Raw genomic sequence first — 23,855 nt, forward strand, 5'->3', positions numbered from 1 at the left:
AAGCGATATATATATATATATATATATAATGAAAGCTGATATATATATAATGGAAGCTGATATATATATATATAATGAAAGCTGATATATATATATATAATGGAAGCTGATATATATATAATAAAAGCTGATATATATATATATATATAATGAAAGCTGATATATATATATATAATGAAAGCTGATATATATATATATATAATGAAAGCTGATATATATATAATGGAAGCTGATATATATATAATAAAAGCTGATATATATATATATATATAATGAAAGCTGATATATATATATATAATGGAAGCTGATATATATATATATATAATGAAAGCTGATATATATATAATGGAAGCTGATATATATATAATAAAAGCTGATATATATAATAAAAGCGATATATATATATATATAATGAAAGCTGATATATATATAATGAAAGTTGATATATATATAATGAAAGTTGATATATATATATATATATATATAATGAAAGCTGATATATATATAATGGAAGCTGATATATATATATATAATGAAAGCTGATATATATATATATAATGAAAGCTGATATATATATAATGAAAGCTGATATATATATAATGAAAGCTGATATATATATATATATATATATAATGAAAGCTGATATATATATATATATATATATATATATATATAATGAAAGCTGATATATATATAATGAAAGCTGATATATATATAATGAAAGCTGATATATATATATATATATATATATATAATGAAAGCTGATATATATATATATATATATATATATATATAATGAAAGCTGATATATATATATAATGAACGCTGGTAGACCGTCCCCGGCTCGGGGAAAGCAGATCGCGGGCCGGAGCTTGTTTGCCCCCTTCGCCCCCTGACACTTTAAAGCCAGTCCGAGGCCGGTCGCGCTGCTCCTCCGTGGAGAGAATGAGCCGCGCTGCCTGCCGGTGGTCGGCCTCCCCTGCGCGAGGAGCTGCGGCTGAACCACAACGCCACCTTCAGTCTCTCAGGCTGACTGTGCAGACCACCCGTTTACCTCTTAAGGGGTCTTAACAGCTTTCATTATATATATTGTGGCGCGCCCCTGGGGATGGGGGCGTGACCACTGTGACCCGGCAGCAGGAAGCGCAGATAGACACACAGACACGAGGAGTGAATTAACTCAGAACATACCTTTATTTCGGCTTTAAAATGCCCTCCACCACACCCAAAACAAACTTAAATAAACATGGCCCAGTGGGGCTCTAGAGTTTATTCGTTTCTTCTTCTTTTTAGAGTCTGTGCAGCCTCAGCCCTCTCTGCTCTCCAGTGCAGTCTCTCGTGCCCTCCTCTGGAGTGAGCTCAGGCTGAGTTGATATGCCTGTCCCGGCTGATCTGCTAATCAGTCCGGACCGCAGATCAGCTGGGGACAGGCAGAACTGAGCGTGTTGGCGTGGGCGGACCAACTCCCCCGCCTCCTCACGCCACAATATATATATCAGCTTTCATTATATATATATATATATATATATATATATATATATATATATATATATATATATATACACATATACATATATATAACATAAATACATACACAATAGATATACAGATGCAGATTTCAGTTTTTCATCAGGACTTGGCACACTGCCAAAAGTACCAATTGGTCTTATATATAATATTCTAATTTTCTGTTACACTGACTTTTTTGTTTCATTTGCTGTAAGCCATAATTATCAATAGTAAAATAAATAAACGCTTAATGTAGATCACTCTGTGTGTAATGCATCTCTATAATATATAATAATGTAATAAAAAAAAAACTAGTGAAATAATGTGCCAAATACAACAAAATGCTGAAACATGTATTCATGTATTCAATCTATTTTAAATAACTTTTATTGATGCATTTAAAACAATTAAAATTCATTAAATTATTTAATTATTAACAAGCAGTGTATACTGAACATTTGTTAGAAATTAATTAGGATGTCAACATGCCCAGGACAAGGTGAGACAAGTGCTGATCAGATTCCAAAGGGATTTGCTTACACAGAATGACTAGTGAACAATAGTGCAGCAATTAATAGCAACATACCAGAACGTAGTAAGCCAGAAGCAGGGTTGGTACACGGGTAATCAATCAGGAGTAAAGGGATAAGGCAATAGAGTAGTCAGGGAGGAAAGCAAGGTCGGTAACTACAGATTAACAGCAGATCAATAGGGCTAGACAAGAGAGTAAACAATGAGCAAAAAAGGGTCAATAACAATAAGACAAGCAAGCAAGGAAAACGCGTTGTAACAGAGCTAGTAAACTAGATAATACTCGGCAGGAAACCAAGGGAACTAAGGGCTATTTATAGAAACCCAAACAGGGAAATGAGCAATCAGAAAGTGGGAGGTCATTGTAGGTCATGGACTGAGAAAGCTGGGAAATGGAGTCTTTAGGAGAGCAATTGTCCTAAATGGGCCGACAGACAGCATCAGTACTGACATAGAGACCAACATACCTCACTGCCTTTCCAAACTTTCCTGCAAGAGGAAATGACATCACAGGCCAAATTAATAGATTTCAATAGATGCATACTTAAGGAACACTGTTGTTCATAGAATGATGGCTGATATTTGTTGAATGATCATTGATGTTTCTTGAATGAGTACAAATGTTTTAATGAATGGTCACTGATGTTTATAGAATAGACAATGATTACCAAATGATTACAGAAGTCTGTAGAGCAAACACTGATGTTTAAAGAACAAACATTGATTTTTCTAGAATGATAACTGATGTTTACAGAATGAACACAGATCTTGATTATATCAACACTGATGTTTACTGAATAAATAATGATGTATAAAAAATACATACTCATGTTTATTAAATTAACACTGATCTTTATTATATCAACACTGATCTTTATTATATCAACACAGATCTTTATTATATCAACACTGATCTTTATTATATCAACACAGATCTTTATTATATCAACACTGATCTTTATTATATCAACACTGATCTTTATTATATCAACACAGATCTTTATTATATCAACACTGATCTTCATTGAATGATTACTGCTGAAAGTTCTCCTCAGTCTGTATGCTGAAACGCTCTGTGAAAGCAGGCTGCAAATAAACATACTCTTCTGCTTGGTGATGGCATGCAGTTGGTCACTATCAAAGGCACATTGTCCTCTTCTCTGCCACTGTAACCAGGTAATAGAGCTGGCTCCGTCCCTTTCTGTACAGGGTGTATATGTTTACTGACCGGTCCAGCTTTCCATCCAACTGCAGTCCATTGTACCTGTAGGTCCTCTTTGTCTCCACATTAAATCTATTAGTGTAGACTGGCTGCAGGTGTAGTCCAGACCTGTAATAGAATGTATGAATTATTTAATGAACATATGTTACGAACAAAAATTTATGCATTGATTGTAAAAACAATGAGGTGATAATAATGTAATGCTTCGTGTGTGTGTGTGTGCGTAACATTATGACCACCTTTCATATATGTAATTTTGATGTTTGAATTACACTTCATACACGATTTTTAACTCCGTCCAATAGAGGCCGCTACTGCAGCACTTGTAATAATAATTCCAGGGAGGAAGTGGACATAAGCGATTAAGGCACATTTCTTTACGTTTCTTCACGTAATTACTGGTTTGTGTACAGTCGACCAAAAGAAGAGAGCATTTGTTCGGTGAGTGTTGTACGTGCAGTCACGTCAGCAGTCACGTGAATTTGTTTGTTTTGTTTTATTGGAATTCCGGAAAAACAAACACAGCTTCCTGGTTTTCACCAAGCCCGTAACCGGTTTACTTCTGCGTTGTGTTGTGTAGTCATTAAAGAGCACAGACACCTCAGCTCTGTTTCTGACATTTATTTCCCCCAATCTGTATTAGAATACACAGGACAGACAGGATTGAGTTATCAGGCATGCTCTTGCTCTCTTTCAGCTGCGCCTTCACTAAGGATGGCCATTTTCAGAGAGTTTATCAAAACAATAGTATAGAGTAACATACATATGAATATAAAAGAAATAGTACATTATATTTAACACAAAAACAATAATAAAAACAATATATCTATATATCTATATATAATAAACAGTGACTGGTTAGCATCTAGATTTTCATTTCTAATCAGCATTCCACCTTAAAAATTCCACCTTAACACAATTCGCGCCAAATCAGAGAATAAAACAGCCCAAAATACACATAAAACTGTGCTTTAACTTGAATTAAACAACAGCAACGTGTTACTAAACAATTAATTGATTGAATTAGCCACTTGCATGTCGAATATAGAACAGATAATGCAGTTTATGAGCACAAAATTACGGAGCTGCACCAGAACATACCTTCACTAAGGATGGCCATTTTCAGACAGGACAAGATTTGGGAGAGCCCTCGCCCATGCAGGAGATGCAGAGACTCCGCCCACATGGACATATTTTTAGTAAATTAAACTATATTTATTGGTTATATTTATGCATATAAATATTTTTCTATAAATAATTCGACCAAGAAAATAAATACATTTTAAGAAATTTATATTAAAAAAAATATTATGTAAAAAAAATAAATCCCATCTCTCAGTCCTCTGTGAAGTGCTCCAGCAACTGACAACTCAGAACAACTTTCAAAATAAAATCCCAACAAAGCGGAATAATCTAGTGGAACAACATCACACTGCCACATATAGACCACCTTCATACAGTTTAAAAGCATTTGTTAACAAGCTGTCAAATGTAATCAGTGTCATTGACACGTTTGCAGGAGGAAAAATTATTATGGGTGACTTCAATGGGTGTCAGGGGTATGACAAAAAGCCGGACGGCCCCTGTGGGAAGTGGGTATAGGCTAGAGCTCAGGTGCCCTATTAACTGGTTTACAGCATACCGTATTTGTCGCACTATAGGGGGATTCTCACGAAGACCTTCACATTAACATAAAAACGTTTTTCACCTCATTGCAGCATTTTTTCAAGTTGAGAAGCTAAAATAGAATGTGTATTTTACTATATTGATTATTTTTTCATATATTTTTTTAAAATAGAATTTTATTATCATTTGCCATAATGGATCGCGCCAGATGACGCGGGGGGGACGTGAACTGTATGAGGTATGCTTGGGCACAGTTCTGTACTGCTTGAGTGGGTCTCAAGCGTAAACCCCAAAACAATGGAAGAAAGTATGGCAACTAATGGGATTAAGGAAATACAGAAGCTAGAAGTTCGTGGGCAGTGAACAGGTCTCGGGCGTGAGTGCGGATGTAGCTGTGATAGACATGGGAGGACCAGCGGCCGAGGATCTGAACGGTGTGGTCAGGTATGCCTTGGTGAGAAGCTGTAGTGGCTGCTCCGATTCTGAAAGAATGGGCGGAGAAATGTGCGGGGTTAAATCCACTGAGGGAGAGTACGTTCTTGAGGTGAAAATGAAACCAATGACTGGTAGCAGGGGAACCGGATTCATTGATAAACAGGGGGTCGTGAGGACGAGCACCTTGGGAGAGACGGAACTGGAGGTAGAGCTGGAGAGGTTCGTAAGGACTGAGAGATGAATGAAGTCTGAAAATGTAGACTGGAGTATATATACCAAATTGGTTAGTTTTGCTTCTCTTGATGTTGAAAATGAGGGTGTCGGTGTCCAGGATGGTGATATCAGACAGACAGGGGTGGAGAGAGGGATGATGAGTGGTGGAAGGAGTGGTAAATTCTGAAACTCGGAGAAAACCAAAGAAAGCTAACAAAACATAGCTTCTAAGGTTTGAGAAATGCTGGGAGAATATTGTCCGGAACGTAGAGTGGAAAGGCAGCAGGAAAGAATGTGAGAGGTTAGGGGAAGACGTTTGTGAGTGAGAGGAGGTTCGCTCCTTTTAATGCCTTTTAAAAGCAGTGTGATCTGAGGATGACTTACGAAAGGATGAGGTGAGCCATGGAGGAGTTTATGAAAGAAGTTGATAGCTGATAGGTAAACTTTGAGGGAGGATGATCGAATGTAGAGGCGGGAGCTGGTAAAGGTGAGGAAGTTGGCCGTGCTAAATAGATCAAAGGAGGGAAAGGGGATTGAAAAAAAACGTGGAACCGACGAAAACATTGCCATCCTGTCCAGTAAGTAGAAAGAGTGTTGGGGAAACGGCGTTAAGAATGAGGTCCTGGGATTGGAGAGTCAAATTGTAGAAGGCGTGTGCAGCGGGAAGATGGTGTCCAAATAAGGTGGAACTGGGGTTGGATGTGGGTCTGAGAGTGGAGCCAAGGTCCTGAATTTCTGAAATTGGAAACGAGACAGAGAATCAGCAATGGAGTTAGATGAACCAGGAATGTGAACAGCTTTGAGAATGAACTGATGCATGATGGAGTGCCACGTGAGCCTCTGGAGCAATGGCATTAAGGACGGGGAATTTGACCGACCCTTGTTGATTGCGTTTACTACGGCTAGATTATCAGAGTGTGTGAAAATGACGCGTCGCGTCCATTCGTGTCCCCATAGCAGGGCAGCGACGATGATGGGGTAAAGTTCACGAACCGCGGATGAATCACGAAGATCTGAGGGGAGCTGAAAAAATTCGGCAGGCCATTGGGAGGCGAACCATCTGCCGTCGTAGAAACCGCCAAAGCCTGTGGAAGGTGCGGCGTCCGTGAAGAGATGAATATCAACAGGATTAGATACTGCGTCGTTAAAGAAAAATGAAATGCCATTCCAATGAGAGAGGAGTAGGAGCCAGAAACGTATCTCTGCTAGACAAGCCTCATCCAGGGTGACAAACTGAAAGTAGGATGTAGCTGAAGAAGCGAGGAGGAGGAGATGGGAAATAAAAGCGCGACCTTGTGGGATGATGCGCATGGCGAAATTCAGATGCCCGAGAAGCGACAGGAGCTGCTGCTTGGTGCAACGAGGCTGTTGCAGAAATTCTGAGAGAACTTGGGAGATGTGAGTTTGCTTATCGCGGGGAAGAGAAGCCTGAAAGTTGATGGAGTCCAGCAAAATCCCCAAAAATTCGAGCGATGTAGACGGACCAACGGTCTTTTCGGCGGACAGCGGAACGCCCAGGCGGTGAAAAACTGATGCTAAGGAGGTGATGCAACGAGCGGGTGGAGAAGACGGGGCGTTGAGGACCAGAAAGTCGTCCAGCAGGTGCACGACATAGGGAATGCGACACACGTTGAGCAGGATCCAGGACAGTGCCTCGGCGAAACAGTCAAATATCTTGGGGCTGCTCTTACAGCCGAAAACGAGCCGGGTGGCGAAGTAGTAACGCCCCTTCCAGCGCACGCAAAATAGGTGCCAAAAGTCAGGATGGATGGGTAAGACTTTAAAAGCTGAGACGATATCTGCTTTGGCCATCCAAGTGCCGCGTCCGACGAGTTTGATGAGGGAAATCGCATCATCGACGCGGGCATAGCACAAAGAAAACTCGTCGCTGGGCACCAGGCTATTGACGGAAGGAACAAAAGAGCCATGGGGAGCGGACAAGTCAATGATGAGGCGTTTCTTCCCCGTAGAAACGTAGAAAAAGGGGGAGAGGAAAAGGGGCCGACCATGAAACCATCAGAAACCTCCTTGGCAAGGAGAGAGGAGACAACGTCGGGTTCAGATTCTGCTGACAGGAGGTTGGGAGCCGAGAAAGAAAAGTCCGGCAATGAAACGAGCCCAGGAGAAAAACCGAAAGTGAAACCATCGAGGAGGTAGCGTACCGATACAGGGTCAGGGTGAGAAGACAGGCAAGCAGCGAGTTCAGGTACGTTTACCGGGGTTGACAGATAGCGGAGCAGTCAGCTCCGCCCGAACTTGGGGGGATGGTGGGGGCAGGAAGGGCGGGCGTGAGCCTGAGCGCAATAAGAGCAGATGTGCAGGAAACGACACGAAGATGCACGGCACTCGTTCGCGTTAAAATTATTGTACACGGCCTGATTCCCAAGAAAATAAAGGCGCCTTCCGCGCGAATCGCGAGAACTGCAGGTAGTGAGACGCGGTGCAGCTGAAGGTTCGCCGGCAAAAGGGAGTGAAAGGAGAGAGGGGGGGGCAGGAGAAGGAGCGGTGACAGGAGCAGAGATCACCAGTGAGCAGGCTGAGACGGGGTGTGACGGCTGACCGCACAGTTCGCAGGAGAGGGAAGGACGGCCGGCGAAAATACGGCAATAAAGCTCGAGATTCATGGAGCCCCAATAGGTAGCGATATTCCATTGCTGCAGGCGCGCAGCTGCCTGTGCGGAGAAAAGGCGATGGTATTCATAAAATCCCGAGCCACCGTATCGCACGGCCATGTCAAGGATGATGGACAGGTAATCATCGAGTTCCTGCCGGCGGGCAGGGAAAACAGCGCAGATAACATCGCGGAAGGTGGAAAACGCGAGAGCGAACTCGGGCACGGTAAGGATCTTGGAGGCGCGGGATTCAGAAGATCCGAGCATGAGCGATACGCCCCCGACATCGAGAAGGCGGGGCGCCGCAGCGGCAGCTGATGGACGGAGGAGAGAGGAAAGGTCCACATCCGCACCTTGCAGGATTCGCTGGCGTAGAGATGGCTGAACCAGAGGAGGGCAGAAGGAGCGGGCACCGGCTGGAGGCGGGGCGGGAGCTGCGGTGGAGAGGGAGAAGGAGCCGTCGTGGACCTGAGGAGTGGGGAGGAGGGGCTGGGCAGCTTGAACACTCGGAGCACCTGAGGAGAGAGTGAAAGGAAGAGAAAGTGATGTTAGCTGCTGAACGGCCTGGGGGGATCAGAGGAAACGGGAACAGGGGGAACAGGGGGGGCTTGGGGAACTCGGGGGGCTTGGGGAACTCGGGGAACAGGAGCATGGGGAACAGGTGGGTCGGAGGGAACAATAACGGGGGAAACATGGGGGGCTTGGGGAACTCGGTGGATGGGGGGGTTGTGGGCGGGAACGGGAACCAAGGGGGCGGAAACAGAAACGGGGGGGAAAAAAGAAGAAACGAGGCCACTGGCGGGAAGAGCGGAAAACTCAGGAGGGGGCAAAGAGGAGAGAGAAGGAAGAGGAGCAACGAAGGGAGGAGAAAGGCGGGAAAAGACAGAATAAAGAGTGGTAATGGGCCGGGTGGAAAGGAAGGGGCCCGCCTCACCGGCGGGGGGGGGGGTGGAGCGGCTGAAGGGAGTGTGGGCGGGGCGGCCGCGCCGCCTGGGTGAAGTAGAGGTGACGTCATCGCCGCGCGGGGGATCTATATATATATATATATGGCCAAGGGGAGGAGCTTGTAATTGAGGCGCGCTCCATATGCCAAAACTCTGTTAATACTTAACAACACTTTGAATCTGATCCAGAATAATTCTCATTACCGTTACAGTAAATGACGAAGCTAGATCAACGGTTCAAAACTTTTTTTGATGATTAATTTCATATTTCCACAACAAATTCCATCAACTTAACAGCACAGTCCTTGACAATTACTTTGATCTTTTTTATTTTTTTATTTATAGTTAAGCAACTCTCATTACCGATACAACATTTGTAAAATATCTTTTAATTTTTTAATTAATGGAAATTATTTTAGAATATGTTTGATCAAAAACTCACGTGGACAACAGGTGAGGATATACTATAATAAAATTAAGGAAAGTTATGATAAGATGTGAAACATTTAAAAAATTAACATTTTAGATCCATAACGGTAATGAGAACACAATTAAACGGTAATGAGAATAAATGTAACGGTAATGAAAATTAGTTAACCCTTGTGTGGTGTTTGGGTCTGTGGGACCCGTTTTCATTTTTCATCAAATGAAACTGAAAAAAATATTTTTTCTAACTCAAACTCATTGGCATTGGCTCATTTTTTTGTGAAAAACATACATAAAAACACATTTTTGATAAACACACACTGTACACACATTTACATTTGTAAATTTGAAACTAAACAAATTTTCTTCTCATATCTTGAGTTTAATTCATTTTCTTTTACATTTTATAAAAAAAACTAATAAAAAAAGTGTAGCACTTTTTGAAAGAAATGTAACATAAGAAAGGAAAAGGGCAAATATTAACCATGTAAGCTGTTTATATTGCTTGCAATTTAGGTGAAGCGAGCATGTGTAAAGCATTTTAATGTAAAATTGCTTAATTTTGCTGAATTAAATACAAGTAACAAAGTAAACGAGTAGCAAAAATATGAACACCACACAAGGGTTAAGGCAATTGTATAACAAACCATGGAACCAGAAAAACAAGCAAATCTCAAGAAACTCTAGCCTTGGCTGCTGCCTTCTTGCGTTCAATCTCTGTCAGTCTTCAAAAAATGAATATAATCATTAGACTAATCAAAAGAGTATAAACATCAATGACATTGTTATATATATATATATATATATATATATATATATATATATATATATATATATATATTTTATATAGTAAATAGTAGACTGTTATGTACTACATAAATAGTGGAAAATCCACCTGCATGTAAGATACTTTTTCCATCAGAAAGTAAAAATCACACGAAAATAATTATAATTACAACCATCATCTATATATATATTTATAATTACCAAAAATGATAAATATATATATATATATATAATGAATTACCATAAATGATCAAATAAACTCTGTTAAATGACTCTTTTAGCAGTCTTACATAAGAATCTCATTACCAGCTCAATGGTTCTTATTACAGTTATGGCCCTCACAATGCATGGTAATGAGAATATTGAGTAACGGTAATGAGATGCTCTTGGCTAATTTCACAAATAACTTAAAATGCTAATATGCTAACAACCTATAACTTTGCCAGATGTCAAAGCCTTATATTGTGATAATATTCATGAAATAATTTATTTTTATATTTTTTAAAGTAAAGTACAACCTGTCTCTCAGAGGACGCTACACAAATCTGTCTGACAACGATCTGGATGAGAGGGTCAGAGAGGTGGTGGGTGGAAATGATGAACTCGGCATAGATGCTGTCCGAGCACGGCTTGCAAGTGAAGGCATCATCTTGCAGAGAAACAGGATTCGTCAGAGCTTAATCCGAACAAACCCAGAGGGAGCAGCAACCAGGACAATGTCACACAGAATGCACAGAAGAACCTATCGAGTTGCCGGGCCAAACTCGTTGTGGCATATTGACGGCAATCACAAGTTAATCAGGTATATGGTAATTCCTGCTTATTTTATTTTATATATGCAATTTAATGCATTTGTGCATGGCAGATGTGAATACAGTAACGTGTAATGCCATTAAATAACCCTTGTGTGGTGTTCGGGTCTGTGGGACCCATTTTAATTTTTCATCAAATGATACTAAAAAATATTTGTTCTAACTTAAACTCATTGGCATTGGCTCATTTTTTGTGAAGAACATATATCAAAGCTCATTTTCGATAAACACACACTGTACACCCCCCCACCCCCCTCACATTTATATTAAATACAGTATGTTTAGCCAAGGGCTAATAAACATTGCTTCATTTGTAAATTTGAAACTAAACTAATTTTCTACTCATATCTTGAGTTTAATTCATTTTCTTTTACATTTTATTAAAAAAAAACAAATAAAAAAAGAGTAGCACGTTTTAAAAGAAATGTAACATAAGAAAGGTAAAGGGCAAATATTAACAATGTAAACTGTTTATATTTCTTGCAATTTAGGTGAAGCGAGCATGTGTAATTGCTTAATTTAGCTGAATTTAATACAAAAGTTACAAAAGTAAACGAGTGACAAAAATATGAACACCACACAAGGGTTAAATATACTAGTATGTAAACTAAACAATGCCAGTATGAACATGGTGCTATTTATTTATTTTTATTTTAGATGGAGAATTGTAATTCACGGGGGAATCGATGGATACAGTCGGCTTGTTGTGTTTTTGAAAGCCTCCAACAACAACTCCAGCAATACTGTTTTTGAGAGCTTTGTTGAAGCGATTCAGGAACATGGAGTGCCTTCCAGAGTGCGCTGCGATCAAGGTGGGGAGAATAATGAAGTCTGTTTGTTCATGGAGGCGTTCCGTGGGTTACACCGAGGTAGTGCTATGAGAGGAGAAGTACCCACAACCAACGAATAGAAAGACTGTGGGGAGATGTCTGGAGAGGTGTTTCAAACACATGCCATGCTTTATTTACCCTTTTGGAGAGTAAAGGCACAATTGACAGCAATAATGAAATGCACATTTGGGCACTACATTACGTTTACCTACCTCGGCTTAATCAGCACCTGCAGATGTTCCGAAATCAGTGGAATCACCACAGGCTGAGGACTGAAAGACACATGTCACCCTTTCAAGTATTTATCAGAGGTTGCCTTACACAGCAAAATAGCAATCGCACTGCTATACGAGGAATTTTCGGAGCAGACGAAGAACCTGTACCATTGCTTCAAGCTGCAGTGGAGGAAGGCGCTCTTCAGTCTGTGGAGGAGGAAGGTGCTCCTCAGTCTGTGGAGGAGGAAGGTGCTTCTCAGTCTGTGGAGGAGGAAGGTGCTCCTCAGTCTGTGGAGGAGGAAGGTGCTCCTCAGTCTGTGGAGGAGGAAGGTGCTCCTCAGTCTGTGGAGGAGGAAGGTGCTTCTCAGTCTGTGGAGGAGGAAGGTGCTTCTCAGTCTGTGGAGGAGGAAGGTGCTTCTCAGTCTGTGGAGGAGGAAGGTGCTCCTCAGTCTGTGGAGGAGGAAGGTGCTCCTCAGTCTGTGGAGGAGGAAGGTGCTTCTCAGTCTGTGGAGGAGGATGGTGCTCCTCAGTCTGTGGAGGAGGAAGGTGCTCCTCAGTCTGTGGAGGAGGAAGGTGCTTCTCAGTCTGTGGAGGAGGAAGGTGCTCCTCAGTCTGTGGAGGAGGAAGGCGCTCCTCAGTCTGTGGAGGAGGAAGGCGCTTCTCAGTCTGTGGAGGAGGAAGGTGCTTCTCAGTCTGTGGAGGAGGAAGGTGCTCCTCAGTCTGTGGAGGAGGAAGGTGCTCCTCAGTCTGTGGAGGAGGAAGGTGCTTCTCAGTCTGTGGAGGAGGAAGGTGCTCCTCAGTCTGTGGAGGAGGAAGGTGCTCCTCAGTCTGTGGAGGAGGAAGGTGCTCCTCAGTCTGTGGAGGAGGAAGGTGCTCTTCAGTCTGTGGAGGAGGAAGGTGCTCCTCAGTCTGTGGAGGAGGAAGGTGCTCCTCAGTCTGTGGAGGAGGAAGGTGCTTCTCAGTCTGTGGAGGAGGAAGGTGCTCTTCAGTCTGTGGAGGAGGAAGGTGCTCCTCAGTCTGTGGAGGAGGAAGGTGCTCCTCAGTCTGTGGAGGAGGAAGGTGCTTCTCAGTCTGTGGAGGAGGAAGGTGCTTCTCAGTCTGTGGAGGAGGAAGGTGCTCCTCAGTCTGTGGAGGAGGAAGGTGCTCCTCAGTCTGTGGAGGAGGAAGGTGCTTCTCAGTCTGTGGAGGAGGAAGGTGCTTCTCAGTCTGTGGAGGAGGAAGGTGCTCCTCAGTCTGTGGAGGAGGAAGGTGCTCCTCAGTCTGTGGAGGAGGAAGGTGCTTCTCAGTCTGTGGAGGAGGAAGGTGCTCCTCAGTCTGTGGAGGAGGAAGGCGCTCTTCAGTCTGTGGAGGAGGAAGGCGCTCCTCAGTCTGTGGAGGAGGAAGGCGCTCTTCAGTCTGTGGAGGAGGAAGGCGCTTCTCAGTCTGTGGAGGAGGAAGGCGCTCTTCAGTCTGTGGAGGAGGAAGGTGCTCCTCAGTCTGTGGAGGAGGAAGGTGCTCCTCAGTCTGTGGAGGAGGAAGGTGCTCCTCAGTCTGTGGAGGAGGAAGGTGCTTCTCAGTCTGTGGAGGAGGAAGGTGCTCCTCAGTCTGTGGAGGAGGAAGGTGCTCCTCAGTCTGTGGAGGAGGAAGGTGCTCCTCAGTCTGTGGAGGAGGATGGTGCTCCTCAGTCTGTGGAGGAGGAAGGTGCTTCTCAGTCTGTGGAGGAGGAAGGTGCTTCTCAGTCTGTGGAGGAGGAAGGTGCTTCTCAGTCTGTGGAGGAGGAAGGTGCTCTTCAGTCTGTGGAGGAGGAAGGTGCTTCTCAGTCTGTGGAGGAGGAAGGTGCTTCTCAGTCTGTGGAGGAGGAAGGTGCTTCTCAGTCTGTGGAGGAGGAAGGTGCTTCTCAGTCTGTGGAGGAGGAAGGTGCTCCTCAGTCTGTGGAGGAGGAAGGTGCTTCTCAGTCTGTGGAGGAGGAAGGTGCTTCTCAGTCTGTGGAGGAGGAAGGTGCTCCTCAGTCTGTGGAGGAGGAAGGTGCTTCTCAGTCTGTGGAGGAGGAAGGTGCTCCTCAGTCTGTGGAGGAGGAAGGTGCTTCTCAGTCTGTGGAGGAGGAAGGTGCTCCTCAGTCTGTGGAGGAGGAAGGTGCTCCTCAGTCTGTGGAGGAGGAAGGTGCTCCTCAGTCTGTGGAGGAGGAAGGTGCTCCTCAGTCTGTGGAGGAGGAAGGTGCTCCTCAGTCTGTGGAGGAGGAAGGCGCTCTTCAGTCTGTGGAGGAGGAAGGCGCTCCTCAGTCTGTGGAGGAGGAAGGCGCTCTTCAGTCTGTGGAGGAGGAAGGCGCTCTTCAGTCTGTGGAGGAGGAAGGCGCTTCTCAGTCTGTGGAGGAGGAAGGCGCTCTTCAGTCTGTGGAGGAGGAAGGCGCTTCTCAGTCTGTGGAGGAGGAAGGCGCTCTTCAGTCTGTGGAGGAGGAAGGCGCTCCTCAGTCTGTGGAGGAGGAAGGCGCTCTTCAGTCTGTGGAGGAGGAAGGCGCTTCTCAGTCTGTGGAGGAGGAAGGCGCTCTTCAGTCTGTGGAGGAGGAAGGTGCTCTTCAGTCTGTGGAGGAGGAAGGTGCTCCTCAGTCTGTGGAGGAGGAAGGTGCTCCTCAGTCTGTGGAGGAGGAAGGTGCTCCTCAGTCTGTGGAGGAGGAAGGTGCTTCTCAGTCTGTGGAGGAGGAAGGTGCTTCTCAGTCTGTGGAGGAGGAAGGTGCTTCTCAGTCTGTGGAGGAGGAAGGTGCTCTTCAGTCTGTGGAGGAGGAAGGTGCTTCTCAGTCTGTGGAGGAGGAAGGTGCTTCTCAGTCTGTGGAGGAGGAAGGTGCTTCTCAGTCTGTGGAGGAGGAAGGTGCTCCTCAGTCTGTGGAGGAGGAAGGTGCTTCTCAGTCTGTGGAGGAGGAAGGTGCTTCTCAGTCTGTGGAGGAGGAAGGTGCTCCTCAGTCTGTGGAGGAGGAAGGTGCTTCTCAGTCTGTGGAGGAGGAAGGTGCTCCTCAGTCTGTGGAGGAGGAAGGTGCTTCTCAGTCTGTGGAGGAGGAAGGTGCTTCTCAGTCTGTGGAGGAGGAAGGTGCTCCTCAGTCTGTGGAGGAGGAAGGTGCTCCTCAGTCTGTGGAGGAGGAAGGTGCTCCTCAGTCTGTGGAGGAGGAAGGTGCTCTTCAGTCTGTGGAGGAGGAAGGTGCTCCTCAGTCTGTGGAGGAGGAAGGTGCTCCTCAGTCTGTGGAGGAGGAAGGTGCTCTTCAGTCTGTGGAGGAGGAAGGTGCTCTTCAGTCTGTGGAGGAGGAAGGTGCTTCTCAGTCTGTGGAGGAGGAAGGTGCTCCTCAGTCTGTGGAGGAGGAAGGTGCTCCTCAGTCTGTGGAGGAGGAAGGTGCTTCTCAGTCTGTGGAGGAGGAAGGTGCTTCTCAGTCTGTGGAGGAGGAAGGTGCTCCTCAGTCTGTGGAGGAGGAAGGTGCTCCTCAGTCTGTGGAGGAGGAAGGTGCTTCTCAGTCTGTGGAGGAGGAAGGTGCTCCTCAGTCTGTGGAGGAGGAAGGCGCTCTTCAGTCTGTGGAGGAGGAAGGCGCTCCTCAGTCTGTGGAGGAGGAAGGCGCTCTTCAGTCTGTGGAGGAGGAAGGTGCTTCTCAGTCTGTGGAGGAGGATGGTGCTCCTCAGTCTGTGGAGGAGGAAGGTGCTCTTCAGTCTGTGGAGGAGGATGGTGCTCCTCAGTCTGTGGAGGAGGATGGTGCTCCTCAGTCTGTGGAGGAGGAAGGCGCTTCTCAGTCTGTGGAGGAGGAAGGCGCTCTTCAGTCTGTGGAGGAGGAAGGTGCTCTTCAGTCTGTGGAGGAGGAAGGTGCTCCTCAGTCTGTGGAGGAGGAAGGTGCTCCTCAGTCTGTGGAGGAGGAAGGTGCTTCTCAGTCTGTGGAGGAGGAAGGTGCTTCTCAGTCTGTGGAGGAGGAAGGTGCTCCTCAGTCTGTGGAGGAGGAAGGTGCTCCTCAGTCTGTGGAGGAGGAAGGTGCAGTTCACGTTCCTCAGAATGAATTTCATCTTGAAGAGCAAGTCTTACAAGAACTCATTCAGCAGGTGAATCCTCTAGGTGGAGAGCAGGATCATTTTGGAGTTGATATTTTGCAGCAGGTTTTAGCGTTTTTGAGAAACATTCCAGAGAATCTCCACAGATGAAATATATACTGAGGTGGTGGTTGTGTTTTAGCTTTTGTTGTGCTGCTGTGTGTGGATCAGAAACAGCAGTGCTACCGGAATTTTAAACACCATGTCCACCCTATTAGACACTCCTACTTGTTGGTCCACCATGTACATCTAAAGTCAGAGATGATAGCTCATCTGCTGCTGCACAGTTTGTGCTCCTTTAGTACATCAGTGGTCACAGGACGCTCTGTGTGAGAAGCTGTTGGACAGATTGTTTTTGTTGGTGGACAGTTCTCAGTCCAGCAGTGACACTAAGGTTTTCCAGCAGCACTGATTTCTCTGACACATTTACACCAGCACAACACACTGCAACAGAGAAATATACAGAGAAAAAAAGTATTATGTGTTGAAACAATACATGTACATACTTAGAAAGCATATAAAGCTCAGCAGAGATATATAGTTGTAAATTATCTTTAATTATGCAGACTCAAAAAATGTACACAAAATTGCATTTCTTTGTAACAATACTGATGACTTTGTTTGGTGAAATTTGTTTACTAAGGCAAGAGACAGTAGTGATGAAAGTAACAGTATGCTTTATTAACATTTCAGTATAGCTGTGAATTCATTAACATTAACATCACTGTTTTGAACAAATAAAAGACGTGAATAAAAGACAAATTTACTCAAAATTGCATTTCTTTGTAACATAGCTGATGACTTTGGTGACATTTGTTCACTAAGGCAAGAGAGTGATCATAGTAACAGGATAGAAGATAGCTGATAATTCATTACATTCATTACAACATTAACATCACAACTGTTGTACATGTTTTGAACAAATAAAAGACGTGGAAGAAACATTCTGTTTTGTATTTTGAAGGGGGCAACAGTCTAGTGGGTGTGGTGGGGGATGGGTCTACTGGGGCCTGTGTGGAGTTGTGAGGGAGTGGTTGTTATGCTGACGATGAGGCAATAAAGGACATGCAACATTTCAAATCATAATATTTCAGTGACTTATCAACTATCCCAAACGGGTTGACTGCATAATTGCAGAATTCTTACAAATCTCTATTCTATGTGGGATTTACTTGTAAATACTGTGGCTGTTTCTAATATTGAAATATTTGAAAAAAAATCACAGCTGTTTTAAGTTCCAAACAATTAAAAGAACAAAGCTCTTATGACTTGTTGTGCACTGGGGCTGCAAGGACAGTGGGGACAGAATATCTAAAGCCAAGTAAAGGTTATCTAAAATTTGATTCATTCTCAAAATGCATTAAGCAAGCCCAAATGTAGGTGCTTGTATGATTGCAGAGTTCATCCAGTGCTCAAAATCCTCATAGGTGGGGTGAATAGGTAACCTAATGCAAACAGAGCAGGTATTCGCTTCTGGTAGCGGTCTCCGGCACCCTGTTGCATGCAGGAATTCCAAAGACGGTGGGACTTGAAATCCCAGGGGAGGGAGTCTGTCAAGTCCTGATGCAAAGATGAGCACCTTTTCCAGGGTCACAGGGATACACTGCACGGAACGTGTTATAAGCAAGCTCATTAAAACCATATTTAATGTAGTCTAAGAGATGTAATTAACAGTTCACTGAAATTACTATTACATGTTTTTTTTGTTCTTAATCAGTATATAATTAAATATGTGGAACTACAGTTCCTATTTCACCTACTATAAAATCTTGTGTCGTGTAAAGGTCATGATAGTAACGTGTTACAACTTAACAAATATGTCGTGTTACAACTTAACACACACACACACACACACACACACAATTCCACCACAGTGTAAATTGAAAAATGTGCTGATGTACCATGTTATGTTTTGCACATTCCTATTACTTACCTTCCACGTTAATTAGCCAGTCTCTCCAAAAGCAAAGAACTCTGTTCTCCTCACGCCGCCGGTTGCTTCCACGTGGTGAAAAGTTGGGCTGAAACAGACTTATTAGATCCTTGGCCACTAAGGATTTTGAAGATTTTAAAAACAGACCTTCAAATTCGGAGGGGTGCTTACGGATAGCCTCTGCTAAGCCAAATGTCTCCAAACCTTCTGCCAACCTATATATATATATATATATATATATATATATATATATATATATATATATATATATATGTAAAAAAAAAAATTGCATTTAGATTACTGTGTGTCTGCATTGTCATACTTCAAATTACCGGTACTTACTGTTCCAGTCCTACTTTTACTCTCCCCTCAAAGTAATCCTGGGCAGCTTCAAGGACCAAATCAAGGTCTTTAATGTGCCGTAATGCTCCAAGGATTGACAAGCTTTCTGAAGCATCAAAAATGGCCAATCTTGCTTCTTCAACAGTAGCAGCATTCTGTATCTGCATTCCAAAAAAGAAAACAATTAAAAACTTCTATAAATGCAAATTACCATAGCAACTGCTTTAAGCACATTAAAACACACACACACCTTTTCCAGCCTGTCATGGAGTTCAGTATTGTGGATTTCATTTAATTTTACCGGGTGATTAGGTCTTCCTGCCACCATGTTGTACGTTCTTTGAGAAAAGCAATTTGGTGCAACACCTCCATGCAGGAGACACACAGCCATCATCCTGCCAGCAATTCTGTACCTCCCTGTTCGCAGAGCTGAAGTGACAGCACTTGAATAAATATAACAATTTCAATAAATATTTAATGTATTTTAAAAGGAGTGGTGCAAATACTGCAATTTGGTGCAAGGTGTAAGCAAATGTTTTAACATCCTTAGTCAAGTTTGCTAGCAGTAAATGAATACTATCTAGGAAAAATGTGCTTTTTAAACATTTAAGGCACTGCTTATTTACTTAATGTGGGATATCAGAAAAAATACTTTTTCCCAAAATGTTAAATTCAGCCAATAAATATGAATACATACATTTAATATGTGCTGGAGTGTGTTGTCTGTTTTGCTTTATTTGAACTTAGAAATAAAAAAAGTTGGCTTTGTGGCATAGTCACCTTCCACCAAGAAGGGCTGTTTTGATTTATATTATATGACTATAGTCCTGTCTGTGTGGTGTTTGCTTGCTTTCCCTGTGTTTGTGTTGATTTCCTCCAGGTGCAGTCACTCAGTAATGAGAAACAATCAAAAAGTTTAATTACACTTCATTAACTATTCCACTGATTTTTCAGCCTTACTCTAATAATCTGAATGAATGCACTAGTAAGTGCATGAATTTCAAATATTAAAAATATATTTTAACACACACATATTAATATATTGTAATATTAATATGCTAAATACTCACCATGCGAGTCTAATGAAAGATGTTTTTCGTTTTCTGGGCCCTCAAAAAGAGAGCTCTCTTTAATGGCCTGCATCAACAGTCGTGAAAACTCCCTGGTTGGGCCTCCATCATCCACAGCACCCTCTGACATGTCCCAGTCATCCACAAATATAATATCAATCTTCTTCATTGGATCAAACAAAGGCCGTTCAAAAGCACGTACTGCACATGCCATGATGTCATCACGGCAAACATTAATAAGGTTGGCTGATGGACAAGTCCCAAAATCAATCTGTGACCTAAGAACGTTAAGAAGGTCTGAAACATCAATCCTAAAGGAAGGAAAAAATTAATTATGGCTTTATTACTTCAGAGGCTCATCACAATGACAAATTCTTGACCTGTAACACCTGTATGAATAAGGCATTCGTGGCATGGTATTGTAAATTTGACCATCTAAAAACTCACCATAGAACGAGGATAGCAGGACATGAGTACTTACCCATCTGACATGAAGTGATCATCCAGATCATGGTCTACCTCAAGTGTGGGACTTAAGATGGGTACAGGCTCAAGAGGAGAGGAAATGCTGTGAGTGGGGGTGGCTGGGGTTGCAATGTACAGAGGAGGAGAAATGCTTCGAGTGGGGGAGGTCAGGGCCATAGTGTCTGGAGAAGGAACTATACTGTGAGTGGAGGTGATGGGTGGTATAGCGTCTGGAGGAAGGCGAATGTTGTGAGTGGTAGAGGTGAGGGGCCCAAGGGGTATAGGAGGGAAAATGCTAAGAGTTGTAGAGGGCTGGAGTACAGTGTCTGGAGGAAGGCAAAGACTGTGAGTGGGGGAGGTCAGTAGGGGAGGCAGTGAAGTTGTCGAGGTCTGAGACTCAATGTCTAGAGGACACATGTTAGTATTGGTAGTTATGGAGGGTGTAGGAACCGTGGAGAGAAGAGATCTGGAAGTGGATAGCAAAGATTCATTCCCACATGAAGTAGACGAATCTTGCTCATTTGACAGTATTTCCTACAAAGCAGGTGTTGTAATTAGTGGCCATACATTTGAACATGGTTCAAAACAAGTGAATATATATAGAATTATATTAATGAAATTAAGGAACTATTACAGAGTTCCACATACGTTGTGAAGGAGAAAAACTTACCTGTACATCATCTCCTGACATCCATAGAACGTACAATGTACAGGACTCAGAAATCCCATTCACCTCCAGAGTGCCAGTCAAAGTGCTTAACATTGGTGTTGGTGACATGGCCAGCTGTAATGAAAATACTTCACTGGCCATGTCATTGACACCTGCAAATGCCACCAAATCCTGTGGAATAAGAAAAACACTAATTAGCATACTGCAAGTGTACCAATTTGAAACACCTGGAATGGCTGTGAAGTCAAAAATCTTCTCCTCTGCAACTGACCATCTGAAAACTTTAACTGGCTCAAGGACCAAACTCAATCTCTGCCTTCGTTCACCTATTTTCTGAATGAAAGAAACCAAGAAACATTTTGATATAAATAAATGATAAATAGTATGTAATAAAAAATCAATACTAATGTCCTGTTTCTCCCTTTAATTAAATAATATTACTTTACTTGTCTTCTGCGCCTCTCCAGTTCACAAACTTGTCTACGCCTCATTTCCTTTTGTAAATAAAACAGGAGTAAAACACTTACCAAAAACAGAATCACATAAAAGCACATTTGACCAGCCATTATGAAATGTAACATCACACCAAGTTTCCATATATGATCCAATTTATACTACATAATTTTCCTTTTGTATATTGGAAAAACAAACAGTGAAACATGCGGTTTTAAAAAAAGAAACTAATCTCACTTTGTTTTTTATTGAATTATCAGCCTTATCAATTTACTTTCTATACAACAAAACTATAAATATGAAGTTCCAATTTGTGTGCTTACTTGTTCTCTGTCTATCAGAACACATTGTTGAAATTCCTCATCTTGTTGTGCCCTTAATGCCCTCCATGCCAGTAAGTCCTGTGAGTTAAAGAATATCAATAAAATATATACTCTACAGGTTTTGCATCATAACTATCAGGTTGATGCTTTACTCACATGCTCAAGGCGTATCTCTTTATCCAGATTCAGAGTTAGTTGATATGTATTTTAAAAAATTCCATTAATTCATCGTCAAACCCATTTAATCCTATTTGTGGCTGGAGCCTATCCCAGCAGTCATCGGACGGGAGAAGTTAACCCATATGAACGTTCCAGTCCAGTCCAGTAAAAATTAAGCCTCATTTGCTAATTACAAAGACATTCTGCATTCTTATTAAACTTATTAAACTGATTTCAACTATGCACAACATGATTAGACTGAGGACATTTTACTTAAAAAATCTACTACTGCAAACTAGTCAGACCAAACTGGTCTCAAAATGGCCGCCATGGCTGGATTACCTTGAGTGCTTGCTGCTGGGTTTAGTCTGCTTTTCCCATGTGGGCCCGTATTAATTGGTTCTTTTGATCAGTTTATGTTTATTTTTTAGTTTATTAACTTAATATTTGACTTTTGTTGGATATTTGCTGTTGTGGAAGCTTTGTTTTGCCTTGTGCAGACAATTGTTTGGTTCACACAATGGATCATGTGGCTGAGGCTTCCCTCCAAACAATATTGGATGCAATTAAGCAGTTTAAAACTGAAATGACTGCTCACTTTGACTCAAAGACTGAGACCATTCAAACAGGACTTCAAAATATTCAAGGATCTTTGAATTCATTGTGTGAGCAAATTTCTGAGCTTGAACAAAGGGTGAGTTCGAATGAAGACAATGTTGATGATTTGAATAAACGTGTACAAACTCTTGAAAAAGAAAATGCCTACTTGAAAGACAAAGTGGAAGATGCAGAGAATAGAAACCGGTCATCCAACCTTCGCTTTATTGGTGTTCCAGAGAAAAGTGAAGGAAGAGATATGATTGTGTTCATGAACAAGATGATTCCATTGCTTCTGGGATGTGAAAACTTTTCCACTATGCCGGTTATTGAAAGGGCTCACCGCACTCCTATTTTTGGCTCCAATGCTCGATCTGCTCCTAGACCCATCTTGGTTAAGTTCTTGCATTTCCAGGACAAAGTAAAGATCCTACGTCTGGCAAGGGCAAAAGAGGTGCTAACCTACAGCGGCACTCGCATTCATATTTACCCTGGTTTCAGTGCTGGTTTGGTCAAGAAACGTCGAGAGTTTGATGCTGTCAAGAAGATCCTCCGTGCTGCTGATATTAAATACTCTTTGCTGTACCCCTGTACACTGAGAGTCACAGTGGATGGAAAGCCAAAACTATTCCGTTGCCCTGAAGAAGCTGACCTTTTTGTCAAAACTTTACCGTCATCTCCTCTGATCGAGTGAGTAAGTCATTATGCAAATTGCTTGTCTTTTGATTTTGTTTGTCTGGACAAAAGTCTGTCACCTATGAATGGACATTGCATTGTTACCTGGCTTTGTTTAAGTGCATTTAAATGTTTAATATATTATTCATATGTTTGTTGATTTTTCTATCTATTTATTTATAATATGAATGAAAAGGCCCTTCTCTTTTTTCTTTTTATTTATGTGCAGACTAAACCTGCTGTTGCTCACGCTTTTTTTTTTTATTATTATTTTTATTTTACTTCATAGGCATGTGTGTCTGTGTGTGTGTGTCTGTGTGCTGCTCTTCTTTCCTCCATCATCTTCCTTTCAAACTCAACTTTATATTTTTTGCAATTTAAGTAGGTACAATTGAATTAGTTAAAGGATTGAAGGTTATTCATTTAAATATTAGGAGCCTTGTTTCAAAAATTGATCTTCTTAGAGCCTGGATAAACTTCTATAAACCAGATATTGTCACTATTTCTGAAACATGGTTGCATAGTAATATTTCTGATAATGATATAAAAATAGATCATTTTGTTTTATATAGAGCTGATAGGGCATCTAGAGGAGGTGGAGTTGCTACTTATGTTTCTTCAAGATTGATTTCTGTGCGTGTTGCTCCTAAAGTAGAGCCAGCGCACTTTGAATGTTTGTTTATTCATATTAATTTTCATGATAAGAAACACTTAATTATTGGTAATATCTATAGACCTCCTCATGCTCCAATTGACTCTACTAAGTGTATTTTGTCAACTATTAATTCTCTTGAGAGGCACAGTGAAATGATCATTTTGGGAGACTTTAATAGAAACTGGCTGGACCGTTCATCTTCTAAAGATAGACATTTATTTGGTAGTGTAAATCTGACGCAGTTAATTAATCAACCCACTAGGGTGGTCAACCAGTCTTCTTCTTTAATTGACTGGATACTGGTGACTAACCCAGAAAGAA

At 42.3% G+C, this 23,855-nt stretch overlaps 2 protein-coding genes and 2 long non-coding RNA genes across 4 annotated transcripts; all 4 read right to left on the reverse strand.

The window, feature by feature from the left end:
- Nucleotides 1–6,139: 6,139 nt before the first annotated feature.
- On the reverse strand, nt 6,140–8,800 carry LOC125785856 (uncharacterized). The gene is made up of 3 exons (XM_049470037.1): nt 8,710–8,800; nt 8,062–8,663; nt 6,140–7,495 (listed from the first exon to the last, which is right to left on the reverse strand). Exons 1-3 carry the CDS (start codon nt 8,798–8,800, stop codon nt 6,173–6,175), a joined length of 2,016 nt encoding a protein of 671 aa, XP_049325994.1. The 3' UTR covers nt 6,140–6,172.
- Nucleotides 8,801–18,129: 9,329 nt separating this feature from the next.
- LOC125785650 (uncharacterized) lies at nt 18,130–18,891 on the reverse strand. Its single transcript, XR_007427971.1, has 3 exons — nt 18,718–18,891; nt 18,468–18,628; nt 18,130–18,340 (listed from the first exon to the last, which is right to left on the reverse strand). It is a non-coding gene; the product is annotated as an uncharacterized LOC125785650 (long non-coding RNA).
- Nucleotides 18,892–19,183: 292 nt separating this feature from the next.
- Nucleotides 19,184–20,531, reverse strand: LOC125785639 (uncharacterized). The gene is made up of 2 exons (XM_049469597.1): nt 20,019–20,531; nt 19,184–19,848 (listed from the first exon to the last, which is right to left on the reverse strand). The coding sequence occupies exons 1-2, from the start codon at nt 20,417–20,419 to the stop codon at nt 19,518–19,520; spliced, it is 732 nt and encodes a 243-aa protein (XP_049325554.1). The 5' UTR covers nt 20,420–20,531; the 3' UTR covers nt 19,184–19,517.
- A 210-nt stretch (nt 20,532–20,741) lies between these two features.
- On the reverse strand, nt 20,742–22,878 carry LOC111188254 (uncharacterized). Its single transcript, XR_007427969.1, has 4 exons — nt 21,449–22,878; nt 21,119–21,166; nt 20,900–21,005; nt 20,742–20,843 (listed from the first exon to the last, which is right to left on the reverse strand). It is a non-coding gene; the product is annotated as an uncharacterized LOC111188254 (long non-coding RNA).
- Between the last annotated feature and the right edge of the window lie 977 nt (nt 22,879–23,855).

Source organism: Astyanax mexicanus, chromosome 21 (genome assembly GCF_023375975.1).
Source record: "Astyanax mexicanus isolate ESR-SI-001 chromosome 21, AstMex3_surface, whole genome shotgun sequence".
NCBI classification, from domain to species: Eukaryota; Metazoa; Chordata; class Actinopteri; order Characiformes; family Acestrorhamphidae; genus Astyanax; species Astyanax mexicanus.